Below are 18,476 nucleotides of genomic sequence, written 5' to 3' on the forward strand. Positions count from 1 at the left end.
TACTATTTTTTTTAGAAGGCAACCCAGTGGTTATCCTAATCGTGAAGGGAAAGGGAAATATTCACTGTAAAATAAATTTTGATCTATATTTTTAAATGAATATAAATATTACTACGGCCTAAATCAGAATGTCCAAAAATTTCTAAAATAAAATGAAAATTCGAAAAAGTTTGGATTTGGGATTATTCAATAAAATTCCATATTTTTTATCTCGTTTTTTAAGTTTACGAAACGGAAATACCACCAATTTGCCATAAGATGCAAAACCATTAGTTAAAAAATATGTTATTTATTCAAACATGGCTGCTGTTGGAAAAATACATTAATGTATTATTATTTCAAAACAATGACTTAAAATAAAAACTCTATTTTATAAAGATTGACGAATACAACACCTTTTATTGACGTTTTCTACTATATGAATTATTCGCAATAACAAGATTGCGAAATACACTAACATTTTATTAACAGTAATAAAATCAATACACAGTGCTGATAAAAAATATGTATAGGAATAATGTTATTCATATAAGTAATACTAAAATCTTTACGATCGCGGTATTAAAATTGAAAATAGGTCATCTATAATTATCGCTTACCAATAAAGATTACCTTGACGATTCTTCAAAAACATGTATTGGAAATTATAAAATGTATCCACGTGTAAAAACTTGCGGAAAATCGATCTAAATTAAAGGAAAATTTTTTACGCCATAAATATAAAATGTTTGTGATAATCATAGGTGTCAATATACCTATCAATTAAAACCTGCAAGAAATTTAATATAGGTATTAAAAAAATGTTGATATAAATTTCATATTGGTATATTCTTTTAAAATTCTCTCTTAATTTTACAATAAATACAATTATAATCTATTAATTAATTTCGAATATTTACAATATAATACATTATTCAATCATTTTGATATTATTGTAACTATAATACATTTGTTTATTTAAATACTAAACATTATAAAAGCTATTAAGGAAGACTTTTGTGATTTTGTCGCTTTGTTAAGGCACTATTTTACTTCAATCCAAAGATTAGTCTTAACTTGTGGTCACATAAAAATAATATGTACAATAATATACATAATCTAAACTAAAATTAACATAAAATAATTATTTTTATTCACAGCATTTCTTTTTCTTTAGAACTATATAAAAATATGCCATTCCAGACATTTTAAAGTAATTAAAATTAATGAGCACAATGACGCGGTAGTCAATTACAGATCGTGATGTATCAAATTGCAATAATTATTTTTTCTTTTGCACATCACAAAGAAATTCTGGTTTGATTCGATTTAATAACATCATAGGATTAAATATAAAAGAGAATGACTGGCACAATTCATTATAAAGTAATGATAAAAATAACTTACAAGGATAAAATGACTAACTTTTTGCAATATGAGCCTTTGCAATTGCTAATTATAAAATATATTTGCCATGCAAAGTTTTGCAATTCAATTGATATATAAATAGTTCGTATAAATCTAATTAAAATTTATAGTATAATATAAATATTTTTAAATGTTAAGGCACAATATATACATTTCATTTGGAACTAACTTATATGTCTTTACGCGCAGTAATCAATATCAAATCACGACTTTTCAAAAAAACTTATAATTTTTATATCACTCAAGAACATTTAATTTAAAATATAATTAAAATAAAATTTGATGATCAGAATTTTATCATATAAATGATTAAAAAATTTCCACTAATTACCAGGGTCTCCAACAAGGATTCGTTTCATCTTCAGCGGCTTTGTAAGTTTTTTGTTTGCGAACGACCAAAGAAATCGGACCCTGGGGGCTTTCGGGTCTCTGTAACAAATGATGCCTAGGTCTTTTGTGTTCTCTATGCATTTCCCCGGAGGCACCTTGTAAACCATCAGCTACGCGATTAAGTTGATTCAACCTCTCCTCCACGTCAATATCGGGTGTGCATTGTTTTTGGAATGCCACCCGCGATTCGTGATTGTTAATTTCGGGAGAGAATGTCGACCGATCTGGAGTTTCTCCACTATGGCTAGATTTTGGAGGAGTTGGTGGGCTGACGTAGCAGAATGAAGCTGGACTGCAGGAGCCACTGCTTGCCGAATGGGTAGAACTCGTTCTTTGAGGAACGGTTAAAAGTGTAGGCACAATCACTGAAGTTGCTTGTGGCACTGTCAAATTTTGTTTGACTACGTTTTGGTATTGATTCACCATCACTACATTCTGCTGTTGGATAACATTTGGGCTTAATCTCTGATTCATATGCATGCCATTTGGAGAAGCTGCATGTTGTTCAGCGTATACTTGATGAGTAACATTAGGTGTTTGCATTGATGGATGTAGTTGTGCTAAATTTGGTATCAAGCGCGTGTTTGGTGACGAGCTTGGAGAAGAGTTAGCTGTTGGTTGTGGGTTCACTTGCGGAACCATTTGTGGCGTAGGAGTTTGCTGTTGAGGTACTTTTGATGCAGGCAACACCAAAGCAATGTCACCATTTGGTAAACGTGTTGGCAAGAGCTGTACTCCTTGACCGCCAGATGTGGTAACAAAAACTGATCCACCCGCATGGGCTGATAGGTGGATTTGTTGGGCAGGTTCTGGTGCTGGCAGAATGTGGACCTGACGAAAAATGGAAATACAATAAATAACTAAAGTCAAAAGCAATAAAACAATTTAATCATTTTATAATTGATAAATAAATTGACTATTTAAATTTGATTTAAAACTAACCTGATTCTGATTGGATTCTGGAGTTTCATCTTGTACAGTTGTCGGTGATTTTCTATTAGCATTTCCATTAGTAGCATTGACCAAGCAACCTGCTAAGTGTTGCATCAATCGCCTCCGAACAGCAGGTTCCAAACCAGGAAACCTACTCACTTCACCGCAACATTGTGCATATCCGGCACGGAATTTATTCATAACACCTATAACAAAGAAAATTTAAATATTAGAAAAATAAATAATATTTAATTGAAAATATTGATAAATTAATGACAAAAATTTAGAATATTTACCTGGATCGGCGGCAGTGGCTAAAGCGGTTTGTTGTCTTTGCAAGGACTCTAAATGTCGAACAGTCATTTCTAGAATGTCTGCTTTTTCCAATTTTGAATGACGAGCAGGCTGTAAAAAATAAATATTGGTTAATATATTTAATCATATTCACAAATTCTTTCAAAAAGCAAAAATATTTTTATCATGGTTCTAATACGAATGCAATGAGAATCTGATGAGGTACTTACGTCTTTTTTCATGGCATCCAAAATCAATGTCTTAAGTTCGTTCAAGCAGTTATTGATACGAGCTCGTCTTCTTTTTTCCATGATTGGTTTATTACTCTGCAAAAAAAAAACAAAACAACGTAAATAAACGCTTGCTAATTATACAGCATACTAAATATAATAAATAATAAATATTATCTAGCAAGGTATATAAATAGAATACGGTAGCTAACAAATTTTCCAAAGTGTTCCCGAGAACTCTTACGTAGATAAGTCAGGTAATTCGATAAACAAACAAATTACAAGTCATGCTTGACAAACAAATATTTTTTACACTGATCCAGTTAGAACCAGAACTGAAGATTAGCGAGTCTGCGGCGTGTGACCAATTTCTGACGATAACGAGAATCACAAGCGCAAATAACCGGAGACGACACCTCATAATAAACATAATATGAAATGATGATTAAATCAGGCTTGGACTTTGAACTTTTCATTTTGTAGAGAAAACACGTCGCGTGTTATGGTCTGATGATGATTTTATAGAAATTTTATATTTATCTATTGACGCACATGACACTGATGTAACTGGGAGATTGAAACTGATACTTTTCTACGTGTGAGATGTTTCATCATTTTGGTTGCAACCTACATTAACTAACTCGCATTTTATGTAAATGCTGATAAATGATTATTTTAAATTCAAACTTGATTTTTATAGAAATTGTGATTCTTGTACAAATATTCGAAATGCAAAATTATTAAGATCAACAAATATTTTTAAATTTTTTTTATCAATCCAATCCTCAACCATCATTAGCCAGCTTTTATTTATAAAATTGTTCAAAAGCATATATAAATTTTCTGGTTCTGCCTAACTAAAATTATATTTCCGAGTTTAACATAAAATTTCTGACGTTTTACCTATTTCCAGTGACCACGGTGGGTAAAACAAATTTATATATAGAAGTGTCAAAATAGTTTGACTTCGCGTAGGTCTTCAGGCTTTGCTCAATCTTTTTATATTTTGATGAAATTTTTTAACTGGATGTAGGTGTAGAAATAATAAGTAGGTGTAGATCTAATAAAGGTATTTTTGAAAATTTGAAATATTTTTTTTACTATAAAGTTCTTGTTAATGATTACTGTTAAAAGATTTATTGAAAATATGAGAACTTGTAAATAGAACAAAGAAAAAAAGCAAAAGTAAAGCATTAATTATATTAATAATTTTCATGTTTATCCTTATTATGTTCTGAATTCTTTAAAACATTTTTATGATTATAACTCGGTTCTGCATTGAGATTAATATTTTTTTTGGCTTTGTGATTCAGTTCATGTATTTTTTTTTTTAATTTTAATAATGATATATTACATGTTTTGTAAAGAGTAGGTGCCAACGTTAATAGTGAAAAATATCCAAATAAATAAATTCAAAGAAAAAATAAAATTTTTACTTTGTATTTTATAACATTCTCAAAATTTTAATGGACGTATTTAATTGATTAATAATGATAAGAATCTTAATAAAAGTTCTAGCAAGGAGAACTTCAGGATTACTCTCTTATGGGTTTTTGATGGAACTTTGCATGGTGATAAGGTTGATGGTCAAATCGAAAAGTTTAAAATATTATAGGCCTATGAGAGTTGGTTTAATTATAAAAATTTTTGATTTTATAAAAATTATAAAAAGTTTTGAAAAATAGACCGATGTATTCGTACGTATTGCGCACGGTCTATTTTTCTAAACTTTAACTAATTTTTATAATTGAACCACTTCTCATACAACTATAATATTTTAAACTATTTAGTTTAACTATCAACTCTATCTGTATGCAAAGTTTCATCAAAATCTCAGAAGAGTAAATCTGAAGTTCTCCTTGTTAGTATTATAATGTATCACAGAAGACAATGAAATAAAATTAAAATAGCGAAAATGAAGCAAGATGAATGCAACAATACTCAAACAATATATTCTTTGTTATTTTTAAGCCATGTAAATTTTTTTTATCACTAAGATTTTTTTTAAAAAAATATTAGTTTTCTCTATCTAACTCTATGTTTTCATAAATATTAAAATGCTATATTCCATTGCAACTAAATTTTTTTTTTTGAAAAATAAATTTTTAAACAAATATAAAATTTAATACAACTTACCCTTCTATTATCGCTGGCACGTTTCTGTGGCTCATTTGTAACATCATTGACCACCGCTGCACCAGACAAAGGTGCTACTGTAGCTCCAGCAACCATTTTTACAATTTTAATTAAAAATCTACAGAATAAATCAAAAAATCTATTTCACTTCCCAGCACTTTTGTAAAAGTCACAAAATAACACAATTTTATACCAACATGGATTTACACATAATCGCACATTTGTGGAAAATATCAGTCTTAACACAAGTATATTATAAATAGTTTTTTAATAGACACTTTCATTTTATTAATAAGTCACTGTACGATTTATAAATCCTGGGATATGAGTCTTTAATAATTTTTTGTGCTAGTATATTTAGTCTTCTCAGAGCGGTGCTTCGCGCTATACTGATTTCAGAACTTGAATGATCGTTCAACCAGGCCCAGGCGCGTGATTCCGGAGCGCGGGGCTAAAAATCGAGTCTCTGGTGGGGATGGATGAAACGGCAACATTCGGGTCGGTCCAGCCTTTCATACAAATATCTTTGTTATTCAGGTAGAAAGATAATAATCCGAGGCAGGTATCAACACGCGTGACTCCCTCCCCGACCAAGCGAATTTTATTTATCCGTAAATGGAAATTCAAATTGTGAATTAGTAATGCACTTTGACCGATATACTGTTACCGGAATGAGTCATACGCGATATAAACTCATATGCCGTGGTGTTTTTTTGATTTGGTTTCTTGTTTTAATAACATAGGCGATATTGCGTTTAGATAATTTTATTAGTCATCGATTGTTTTTCAAACTTGTGAATTTTGTGTTATTATTATTCTTTAATTCATTTGTTCTGCAATCTGTTATTGAAAATAATGAGCGGAAATTGTTAACAAAATATAAGATAGGGATAATATTTTAAAAATAAACTATGAGCGGAAATTGTTAACAAAATATGAGATGGAAATAATATTATGATCGGATATTAGTAGGTACACCTAGTCTAATCTACTAAAATAATCCTAGTATTGCATGACATCCTGCCTTAAGGAAACTTGCTGTACTGAAATTTGAAGATTTTTAGATTTATTTTTTTTGAGAATTTTGAACACATTTAAAATTTTTTGTATGTTGCATTACTGATTTAGAGACAAAAAATCGAAGCGCGTAAGCGCCGCTGTCTTATTATTAAATATTATAAATCTTGGTACGGAACCAATAGAAATAAAAATAAAATTTATATCTTTTATTAAAATTTATATATTTGATGTGCATTTGTCTAATGATTTTTTTTAACGCCACATGGATTTTTTTTTTAACCTTATTTTATTGGATCTCCGAAACCGTTGGACCTGCCTTTCCAAAAACCTCAATCAGTTTTTCATTCTGTCAATGCAAGTAAAATATTCTTTAACTCATTATAATCAATTGCCTGGTTCTTTCAAATTTTCTTACACTTCTTGCCCCATATCTCCGAAACAGTCGCCACTGCCTTTACCAAAACTAATCAGCACGTCACCCCCTTAATACGAATCAAATGTTTTTTGAATCATCAAAAAAAATATTTTCAAATGTTTTGGAATTTCTATAACTTACCCTATGAGTATTTAACAATTAATATATACTTCAGTTATTAATATGTCACATATGATGTTTTATAACATTTTATTACATATATGTTTATATATGTAAACTTACTACATATATGTTTTATAAATTTTATTTCAAAATTTATATTAAAAACTTCAATGAGTTCTATACTAGTGATTGAGATGAGAATTCTTCACTACATAGCTCATATGGAAGACAACCAAATAATTGTCCCATTAGTATTTGATAATTTTGTTATTAATACAATTTCTCTAGTGCTGATAATTTTTATTGCAATAATGTCTGGTAAAAGCATATTTCTATCTATATTTTCAAGTGAAAATCAATGTCGCTATTGTTTGATATCAGGCTGTCCGAAGTATTTACCAAATCTGGAACGTCGGGTTACAAAGCCATCCTTTACAATAGAGTCAGGGGCGTAACTTACATAAGTAATATAATAAAATAATAAAAAGTAAACTTTCCACAGATTCCATACAAAAAAATATAACTATTTTAATATCTAAAATTAAACGAAAATATCTAACTTTTAATCGTTTTTAAATATTATCACATTTTTTTTAAAAACAAAAATATAATTTAAATAAAAACTTCAGGTTTAAGTGCAAAGAATGATAAAATTTTTAATAAAATAAATAAATCGAGTAATATACGATTTTTTACTCTATATTTCAAATATGATTAAGTTATTTTTTATATGAGATAAAGTTTCAAATAATAACGGGGATCTTGATTTTTTTAAAAAATCAACAGTTTGAAAATGTCTAAATGTTATAAAAATGAATTACATTCAAAGTAATTTTTTACTTTGAATGTAATTTATTTTTATAACTTTCACTTTGAGACATTTTCAAACTCTATTCAAAGGGTAGAAAATCACTAACAAAAGGTATATTTATTTTATGTGAATACACGTGTCGCGTTTAACAATACATTTTTGAAAAGATTATATTCAACAATCAGTATATTTTTAATGAATTAATTTTGTTGAAAAACATTGAAACTGAATTGAACCTTAAATTGTTTACTCTTACAATTGTTAGGTAAAAACGGAATTGAACTCATTACAAATATATGCGTCAGTTCAAATGTTTCAATATAAAAATACATATGCAATGACTAATATAAATTCTAAATTTATAAATGAATATATCTAATCTGAGAAATTTAATAACGCGTATGAAACTTGCATATAATGATGCAATACAAATTTAAAATAATTGTGCGTTTAGGTATATTAATCACATTTTATCACATTAATTAAAATACTTTTAGAGTAGTGGTATCAATAATAATGAAAATTGATATAAACTTATTGTAAATAAAATGACGAATAATGAAATGACAACTTATCGTGCCTCATATTTGCACATTTGAATATAAGCAAAATCGAAGATTGTGTTGTAATAACATTTGCATATAATGGATAATTTTAGTTTCAGTTTGCCTTTGAATTAATTTATATTTGTTATGAAATAACTGAACTATGCCGAACTGATTATTTGTCTTCATAAGTATAAATATCAAGTTAAAAAATAAAAACTTAAAAACAATACGATAACGGCTAACGCATTTCGCTCACATTGAACATTTTTTTCCCTTTTAGATTTATATTTTGTTACTCAAATTTAAAATACAAGATAAAAATTTAAATTTACTCAAAAAAGTATTTTATTACTTTACAACCCTGATTAAATGCACTAACTTTTAATTAAAGTTGTCAACATACGTTAGTATATTAAAAAAATATATATGATGTTTTTCAGGACAGTTACGGTTCATACTATCACCCCGTTTCTGTATGACGTTGAGTTCTAGGACACCCTGTATATATTTTTACTTTATTTTGTGAGAAAACTTCTTGTCTTTTAATAATTTTCATATGCGTTTATGTAACTTTTCGTTTATGTACCGAAATACCGGTATACCGCCCGAATTTTCGGTGGTATTTATACCGGTATTTTCCTAAAAATTACCGGTATTTTAGGTATCTTTACATAAGTGCTAATAGATCCATATTACACTCGAGTTTAAATTTCTCGGAACAAATTTATCTTTAAATTCTGTAATCGCATAAACAGATATATTTTTAAGTGGTAATAAAGTATAAACAAATGTCAAAATATCATATATCAGCTCGTCATTAAACTGAATAATTATTGTTTTATGAAGGGCTTCATATCGTGTTACAATAAACAGAATCGAACCGATAGATAATGATTTTTATTTCTTCTTAATGTAAAAATTATTTTTTTTAAATAAATTAAAAAATATTTTATATTATAAAGACTCACAATCAACAAAATAAAGATTACCCATGCGTAATCTTTATTTTTTTCTAACTTAATCAGAATATTTACTAAACTTTTTTGCTTCTTATTACAATTATAAAATATTATTTTACGAAAACGTATAGCAGTTTGAAAATACTATAGAACCATCATATTGTTTCAAATAAAAATATTCAACGATTATAGTATGTTATTATTTATCTTGATAAAGTATCAGATCTTAAATTAAGATAGAAACACTTAAAGTCTTTAAAATATTGGATAATGCTGATTTAACACATAGGCAATACAATTTCGGAGTTACAAGGAGTTTCGTCTTTAAAGTAAGTAACGACGAAACTCCTTTAACAAAAAAGAAAGATGTAGTTTATAAAATAAATTGTTTGGATTGTAATTGTTCTTATATTGGCCAGACTTGTCAGAACTTAAATAAAAAATTCAGACAGCATGAATTACAATGCGAAAAAATAGATAATAAAAAATTTGAAAGTACACTTGTGGATCATGCTAATATCAACAACCATAAGTTTGATTTTGATAATCCTCAAATCTTATTCCACGAAAAAGATTTATTTAAACGGAGTATGGCAGAATCAATATTAATAGCTCGGACTGATAATAGCGTAAATCTGAGAACTGACACAAATATTTTACACGACTCTTATATAAACATCATTAATAATAATAATTTATATATTTTTTTTATTTATCTTATTCTCTTCAATAAATTAATCTGTTTTCACATTTGTTGATTTTAGTATGCGATCGCGCACTTCATTTATTTACATAATAATAATAATCCTGTCTCTTCATCTCGATACTTAAGATTTGTTTAAAATATTTCTGTATCTATTCACATGTTTGTTGATAGATTGATTGATTTAGTATTGTTTTAGTACTGTGTCAAGTTCTGGAAGTGATGTTTTTTGTGTTTTCAAAAATTAAATGTAATTTAAATAAAATATTAAAGAATGTGTAGTATAAAAGTAACTGTTTTGAAATTACACTGAGGATGAGGCATACCATGGTCTCGAAACATCTGTAATTACCAAATAAAGTGTGTTAAAAATCTGAGTGTTGTATTGTTTATATTTAACATTTAAAATTCTGTATATATATATATATATATATATATATATATTAGGGTGGTCCTTAAAATAGTCATTTTCGAATTTCCTTGCTCCCAGGGGCGCAAATGGTTCCAAATAGATAAAAAACAATTCTCTGAAAATTTTAGCTCTTAATATTAACGTTTAGATAGAGCGCAATTCAATCAAAGTTTGTATGGAAAGAGCATGGAAAAATTTTTGAAAATTAAAAAAAAATGTTTTAGGTGTAACTTAGTGACAAATGAATGAGTTTTATTCATTCATTTGTTCGCTAAATTACATTTAAAAAACATTTTTAAAATTTTTGAAAAATTTTCCATGCTCTTTCCATACAAAACTTTGATTGAATTGCGCTCTATCTAAACGTTAATATTAAGAGCTAAAACTTTCAGAGAATTGTTTTTTATCAATTTGGAACCATTTGAGCCCCTGGGAGCAAGGAAATTCGAAAATGACCATTTTAAGGACCACCCTAATATATATATATATATATATCTTATATATAAAATTCTTCTGTAACAATGTAAGTTTCATAATTCCTCCTAAACTATAATTCGGATTTTCATGAATCTTTCTGAAGTTTGTTCGGGAAATTTTCTAGAATGTTTTGATTCATAGAAATATAGTTAGATTGTAGAAATAAATGGAAAAAATTATAAAAAACCGCTTATCATTGTTTGCCCTTGAAAATATTCGAAGCTTAGTTTGACATTCAAAACAATTGAAGACTGTCATTTGCCAAAACATTTCTGTTCACTTATAGGCTAAGGCAATGTTAACATATAATAAATTCATGATTAAAAATAAAGAAAATGTAATGTCTACATTATTAATGCCGAAAAGCAGCTGAGATGTGCCAAAAATTAAATTAATTTAAGATGCAAATAATATAACATGCGTTTGACAGTATGCGCATGCGTCTGACGCGCACGGCGAATCGTGTTCTCAACTGCGCGTTGCTTGCAATAATTTTGTCTGCGCACTTTGCGAACAGATTCGCCGTACGAATTCGTGCAAACAAGACGAGCCATAAGTGATTGCGCTCAAAAATATTCAATTTGCAGTCGTTTTGCCTTACTATACAAAGTCACAATACAAAAAAAAATATTTAGAAGTTTCATTGTGTCAAAAATTCATATGTTTGTCATTTGGTACGGAATATTTACTCAATGGAGCGCTTTCGGTCTGAACTTTGTCTACTGTTTTCCATTTCGTTTGGAATTTTGGAACTAGGTTTATCTTACTCTTCAGAAATGAAAACAATTTAAACTCCTTTACCACTTCTCGGGTGGATGACATTTCTTTTCAGAGGTGTAATTTTACTTTTTTCAAAATAACGTTGGGTATCGATAAAAGAACTAATTATAAGAGAAAAATGTTTAATAATATTTTTCAAAAAAGCAAATACTTTTCAAGTTACTGGCTACTAAAAATTTGTTTCTTTTTTGCGTTTTTTATCATTTTTTGCTAAAATCTTCAAAAATATACATTTTAACGAAAATCATATAATGAACAAAATTATATCAATTAAAATCTCAATAAATCGCTATTTTATAGTGTTTTTGGAACATTATTAGGCTAGATATGAAAATGGGTTTTTATAGTGCTCAAAATAAGCTTTAAAATGAGTACTTCTGCGTGTAAAATGAGTAAACTATCATGCAAATGAATGACGCATATAATGTTTTTTCATTTAAATCAAATAGTTTTTCAGTGCCATTACCACCAAATTTAAAAATAATCGTATTCCATCTAGAAAAAACTTGGTTTAAGAGATCTTGAAGGATTATAGAAAATACCACAACTTTAGTACAAACGATTTTTAAAAAAAATATTTAAAAAAAATCCAATTTCTCATTATAATATCTCTGAAAGAATACGTATAAAAGTATATATATGAAAATTCGAGGTATTTTTATTAGTAATTATTGTTGTTTAGTATTTTTCGATTACACAAATATTTATAGAAGTATTAATTACGAAGTGCGCGGCTGTCCAACCAGAGGTCTTTCGAGCCCTTTAACCCTTCGCCGTTTCACTCATTGTGCCGTAGCTCATTTAATCACCTTTGAAATAGTGTATTACAAGTTATGATAAAATCATAATTAAAAGAGTAATAATCCAATTAATGCGGTGGATAGTGACGGAGTGCAAATTGTTTTCACTTCTGAACCAAAGATAAAGATTAGCCTATTTCCAAAATATCAAGTAAATTGGAGCACAGTAAAAAAATTCACAGAGCAATAATTTTGTTGATCGTAAGTTGAATAGAGCACATGTGAACAGGATTTGACAAATTAATTCACTTCAAATATAAACTTAAGCAATAATGTATATTGATTTATTGGAGAAAAAAATGTAATTTAGATATTAAAATTACTAAAAGCCAGTTAAAATATAGTACGAAATTATAAAAATTATAGGCAACATTATTGAAGCAATTATTTTGGGTAGAAAAATGAAAGGTATTATTGCACCTTTGTCGCAAATGCTATATATTAATTCTTTCTGAATTTGTTGTACTTTTTAAAAGATTTCAATTTTCAACACGTGTATCTTATGCTATGACCATTAATCACAAAGGCAGACGATCATTTTTAGTGTGATAAATTTCGAAAATCAATGTTTTAGTCGTGAATAAATAAAAAATCATTCATTAATACATCCACATCTACAGGTATGCATAAAAATACTATATAACCCTTAAATGCAATGAAATAAATTGAGCTATTGGAAATAAATTTGTTCTATAAATCGCAGTATATAATTTTTAATATACAATTTTATTGAATTTTTTTTAATATTTGTTAAATGAATAATTAAAGTGTTAACTGTGGGAATTGAGAACAATCATTTATTTAAAGCAGTTCTACATTCAACATCACTCATATATTGGTGTAGATAGTAATTCAAAAAACAGTAATTATTATTTTTAACTAAGCAGTAAATATTAGTATAAAATATTGAAAAATTGTAGACGTGGGTACAGAACAACGTCTGTCGGGTCAGCTAGTATATATATATATTTTGATGAGTTATTTAGAATCGGGCAGTATATATATATACGATATATATCGTATATTTGTACAAGAAACTATCAATTTTATTCACATTTGTTTAAGATAATAAAAATACCGGTATTTTACCGGTATTACCGGTTTTAAAAGAGCAAAATACCGAAATACCAGTATTGAAATTTTTTATCGGTATTGCATTCCTTATATGAATGTATAGTTTAGCAAATTATAAATCATTATCTCAGAGCTTTATTTAACTTCCCGAAGGAGAAGTTTATGTTTTTATAAAAAAATCCGACTCCCTAATTTTATGTTTTTAAATTTTCGTCCACATTTAAGCTCAAACTACCGAATCGATTTTAAAAAATAAAAAACTGTTCGAAAGATATTAGTTGGGAATGATACTGATTAGTTTTAGGTGAAAATCTACCGAGCCGTTTTTTTGTAATTAACTGTTGAAAAAAAATTTAAGGTGATTTTTATGGAACTTTTTTTGGCGATATATATCATGGTCTTATAGAAGTTACTGAAATATTACGATCTTACGACAAGTAGTTTAATTTTAAAAATTCATCAAAGTTTGAGAAAATGAATAGTTCTTTTGACATTTGTTAAAATTAAAATTAGACGATTTACTTGGTATAACGATAGAGTACTTGGTCTTAATGAACATACTAAACCATTAAAGTCCTACGGAAACTGGTTCAATTAAAAAATTGAAAATTTACTTTTAGAAAATACTCCGATTTATTATTTATTGATTAAGTCGATTATTTATACATTTCGGGAAGTTCATGTAACTTGCCTCAAGGAAAAATACCAATACTAACTAGTTTATTATCGGCGTGTCACAAAATTATCTCTTATATTGAGCAACCACGTGATTTGCATAAGTGCAATAGAGCTGGCAATCTTCGATGACTTAATCTATTGCAAAAATGCAATGAATGCCTTTTTTATGTTGAAAGCAAACGCTCCCATGTACGTAAACCGTATGACATCATTATATAATGTGATCTCTATTAACAACTACTATAATACTATACACATGCACATGTGCCTGCACGTGGCGAACACGTCGCGTGTGTAGAACGTGGAACTGACTATCTGTGCCATATTATTATTTGGCGCTGAGCAACTCAGTTCTGGACAACCTTTGGATAAACAAGTTTACATTCATTTTTATTTATTTAATTTTTTTATTTCTCTTTATTAATTACAATCTGTATTTACACAATAAAGAAGTAGACATTCAGCAATATGTATTTCAAATTATTTTAACTTTTTATGTCTCGCTACGAGATCCCTATGTTTTAATTGTGATTCATTATTTATATTATGATTGTGATGCAAATACATAAAAAATTTTAGCAATAAGTTTTATTTTACTAATAATTCCCTTTTTGATCTAGTTATTATATGATATATATAAATAACTAGATTAAATTCGGTCAGAAGGTAAAAGGATGAAGTACGTTTTTTTGAACCAGTTTTCATTATTGCATTGAATCTTTGTGGACGTTTGTGACATTCACCCTTTCTTTGTGTAATTCGATTTTATGACAAATCCATCGTAACAAAAGACAGCATTTTAGTATTTTCTTGTACACAAACTTCTCTCTCTGCTAACTTTTAAATTAACAAAATTATTGCTGATATAAAAAAAAGTCACAACCGTACCCAGTCTTTCCTACTTCTGAATCTTAAGAAAATTCCAATTACTTATGTGTCGAAAAAACAAATATTCATAAGAGAGAAAATAGAAAAAAAAAAAATATAAATATTAAAAACTTTCTTACTAAAGATTTTCAGTTTTGTAAACATTCTACTACGTATTTGTATAAAAGTTTAATTTTAGATTATCTTTATGTAACAAAATTTTAACATGTCTTTATGTAACAAAATTATTTCTACATTTTTTTATTACTTTCTATTGTGTTTTTGTGTAAAATGTGTGTAAATGTATATATTTTAAATCGAATTTTCTATGTACTACTATGACTCACAAATTATTTGTGGGTACATACACATTTGTGACAAATATTAAAATTCTAATACAGGTTAAAAAACTAGTGTTGCAAATTTTATTTAAAATTGTTCGTAGAATATCTGTGATATGTATAATCTAAAAACTAGAGTAATTTTGAAATATGTAATTTCAAAAAAGTAGACACACAAATTTTCGGATAATGTAAAATATCTACATAATAGATTCAAAATACATTTCATAAGTCTTTCATTTAAATTTTCAAATAAAAAATTTAATTTTCATTTACCTACAAAATTGTATATATTAAATGAGAACTTATACCTGTACAATGATCAGGTACAATCAAATCAGTCGATTTTTTCACTAAATATCGATTATTATATTCATTAAAATACTAAATTAGACAAATAACGAAAACAATTATTGTTCATAATGTATGTTTAATTCAATATATAATAATAATAATTAAAATAATGATATCCTTATCTGTGTCATATTTAAAAGTACATGTACATATTGGCAAAAAATAATTGTGAGTTATGTGTTCTAATTATTATGATAAAATATTATCAATAAAATAAATTTATTAACTTTTTATCAACTTTATTTTCGTTTCTTTAAACAAAAATCGAATTTGTACAACGGAATATTCAGACCAAAGAACTAGCACACTCAACTAAACAATCTAATTTTCTATTTTTGCGTCTAGTTGTTTATGCTATATATGAACATCACTATGAACTACATTTTGAAGACTCTTCGGAAATCTATTTATTTGGGTAGTCTGACAAAAGATTTGATGAAACGAGACCATAAAATAAAAACGTTGCTATTTAGTTCTAGTGCTGATTAATTTAAATTATGATTAAAGGAAATTCTCATTCCTTGCACATAATACAACATTGATGTATAAATATATGTATTATTCAAAGTATTATTGAAATACACCATGATTATATAATTATACATCAATGAATTATTTGTAGAATATGTTTCTTTTGTGAAATTAAGATACATTGAACATTGCATATAATGCCGATTACTAGTAACTACTGATTTATAAAGTATTCAAATACATACATTTTTATCTTAATTCATATGTTGCTGGTCCCTGGATTGAGTAAGAGAATCAAGAGAATCTGCGCATGGCTGTTGCATGCCGTGTAGCCACTTGTTGATTTGAAACCACCATATAAGTTACTAATTCTGGTGGGAGAATTTAATCGGATACCATTTGCTATAGATACTGCAACACGTGGGGCACACGTGTATCGGCAAATCGCGTGGGCAATAAATAATAATAGTTTTTTTTGATGATCACATGACTTGAAGGAGACTTGTTCATATATTCGCCATAGAATTAGATAATGCTAATTTTATTTTCTCAACTTTTTAAGTCACTATGAATAGTTTGACACCAAAGTTGTAAAAAATTGTATGTGTGAATGTATGTGAGCCAAAATTTGTCCTTGAGTTTCAAAAACGGCCGCACCGGTTTCAAAAATTTAAAAACCATTGAATGAGCTCGATAAGTACCTACTCGGCATAAAAAAGAAGAGTAATGTGTTTCACGCGGCAAGGATCAAATTTGGAAAATTAAAGACGCTTTAAATCACATTTAGAGATTTTCAAAGATATCAACGGATATGCCCTAAGAATTTAAGTAAAGGGGAGACTGAGAACGGTTGTGTCACTTTTTTTTATTAGCAATAATTTTGTTAACTTACCAGTTTCAAACAAAGCTTAGGAATATAATATAACAATATATAACAAAACAAAATATTTTCAAAAGGCTAATAAGAAATCTGTGTATTATTTTTTTTCTTGTGTTGAGGTTTTCTTACCTTTTCTTTTTCGTATTGTGTCTTAGTTAAGTTAGATTTTACTTTATCTGTTTTCTTCACCCAAAAGGACAAGAAATACATGTCACAACCGTACCTAACGCACACTTTTCATAACAAATCATCATTTTGACTGAGCTGAATTATCTACGCAAAAAATAATTGCTGGTTCTGAACTACTAATGTTCCAATTACATCAAAATTACAAACAAAGTGATCTATCTATATATAATATCCATTATTATTAAAAGAAATCAGACAAAGAAAAATGTTTGACTCTTTGAAAGCAATGGGGTCAGCAGATCATGCTAATGTAGAGCTCTGATTCAATGCAATAATGGAAACTTGTTCGAACAAACATACTTTATCTTTCTCCCTTTCTCAAAATTGTAGAACTGTCACTATCGTACCCTGGCACAACCGTACCCAGTTTTCCCTACTTGGGATGAAAATTTTTAATGCGTTTCATGCAGCAATGATCAGTTAAAAAATTAAAGATCACTTCCATTACTTTATTTACTTTTATTGTTTTCTTTTATTTGAGACTCGATTCTTCTCTATTTAATTTTTATTCACTAAAAACTGTTCCATGTCACATAATTTTTAAGTCAGTGAAAATGCAAAAACCACGTTTTTTATTGGCAAATGCAATGAAAATGATCACACATAATAAAAAGCATAATGGTAAATTCAAATAAATTGTGCAATTATATCAATTTACATAAGTGAATAATAAATATGGTATTATTAAATCACAATCACCTAGAATTTAATTATTTATGATCTATTCCTGATTGAATTTTAATCGTCTTAGGTCTTTTTGTCTCTTGACATAATCAATTACAATTACGGAAAAATGTCAAAAATTAATTATGTATCACCCATTAATCTAAACGCGCATATTTTCGCATTAGTTAAGTTATTTTCTTTATTACGAATGTAAAATATTCAGAATATTATTAGATAATAAATGACGACGAAAACTTAATCACACTTATTCAACGTTTTGAATATGCATGAACTTTATCAATGCAAGTTAATGGCAAGTTTTTATCAATTATTATTGTTCACCACTAATTCGATATGCATAGAATAATAATTATTTTAAGCAACCACGTGGTTTTTAACGTATTTTAGAAAATTAGCAAGTAAATGCGTTATTTAAGTGCAAAATTGAATTTTATATTTTGCTATAGATTATTTTTAAAATATTCAGTAAAATATCAACAAATATTATATATATATAT

The 18,476-nt window shown here is 27.7% G+C and overlaps 1 protein-coding gene across 1 annotated transcript; it reads right to left on the bottom strand.

Moving 5' to 3' along the window:
- Positions 1-1,583: 1,583 nt before the first annotated feature.
- On the bottom strand, positions 1,584-5,771 carry LOC113385178 (transcription factor HES-1-A). The gene is made up of 5 exons (XM_026622998.1): positions 5,391-5,771; positions 3,255-3,350; positions 3,027-3,135; positions 2,740-2,936; positions 1,584-2,628 (listed from the first exon to the last, which is right to left on the bottom strand). Exons 1-5 carry the CDS (start codon positions 5,484-5,486, stop codon positions 1,735-1,737), a joined length of 1,392 nt encoding a protein of 463 aa, XP_026478783.1. The 5' UTR covers positions 5,487-5,771; the 3' UTR covers positions 1,584-1,734.
- Between the last annotated feature and the right edge of the window lie 12,705 nt (positions 5,772-18,476).

The sequence above is a fragment of the Ctenocephalides felis genome, unplaced genomic scaffold (genome assembly GCF_003426905.1).
Source record: "Ctenocephalides felis isolate EL2017-DRISC unplaced genomic scaffold, ASM342690v1 CF-g0.4_SCAFFOLD_03571, whole genome shotgun sequence".
In the NCBI taxonomy this organism is placed as follows: domain Eukaryota; kingdom Metazoa; phylum Arthropoda; class Insecta; order Siphonaptera; family Pulicidae; genus Ctenocephalides; species Ctenocephalides felis.

What these genes read in the sequence shown, in the direction of transcription:
- LOC113385178 (XM_026622998.1), bottom strand. Translation starts at nt 5,486, where the DNA reads ATGGTTGCTGGAGCTACAGTAGCACCTTTGTCTGGTGCAGCGGTGGTC. An exon ending in TGGATGCCATGAAAAAAGAC is followed by an intron (nt 3,136 to 3,254) that starts GTAAGTACCTCA and finishes TATTTTTTACAG; the next exon opens with CCTGCTCGTCATTCAAAATT. An exon ending in CAGAATCCAATCAGAATCAG is followed by an intron (nt 2,629 to 2,739) that starts GTTAGTTTTAAA and finishes ATTTTTCGTCAG; the next exon opens with GTCCACATTCTGCCAGCACC.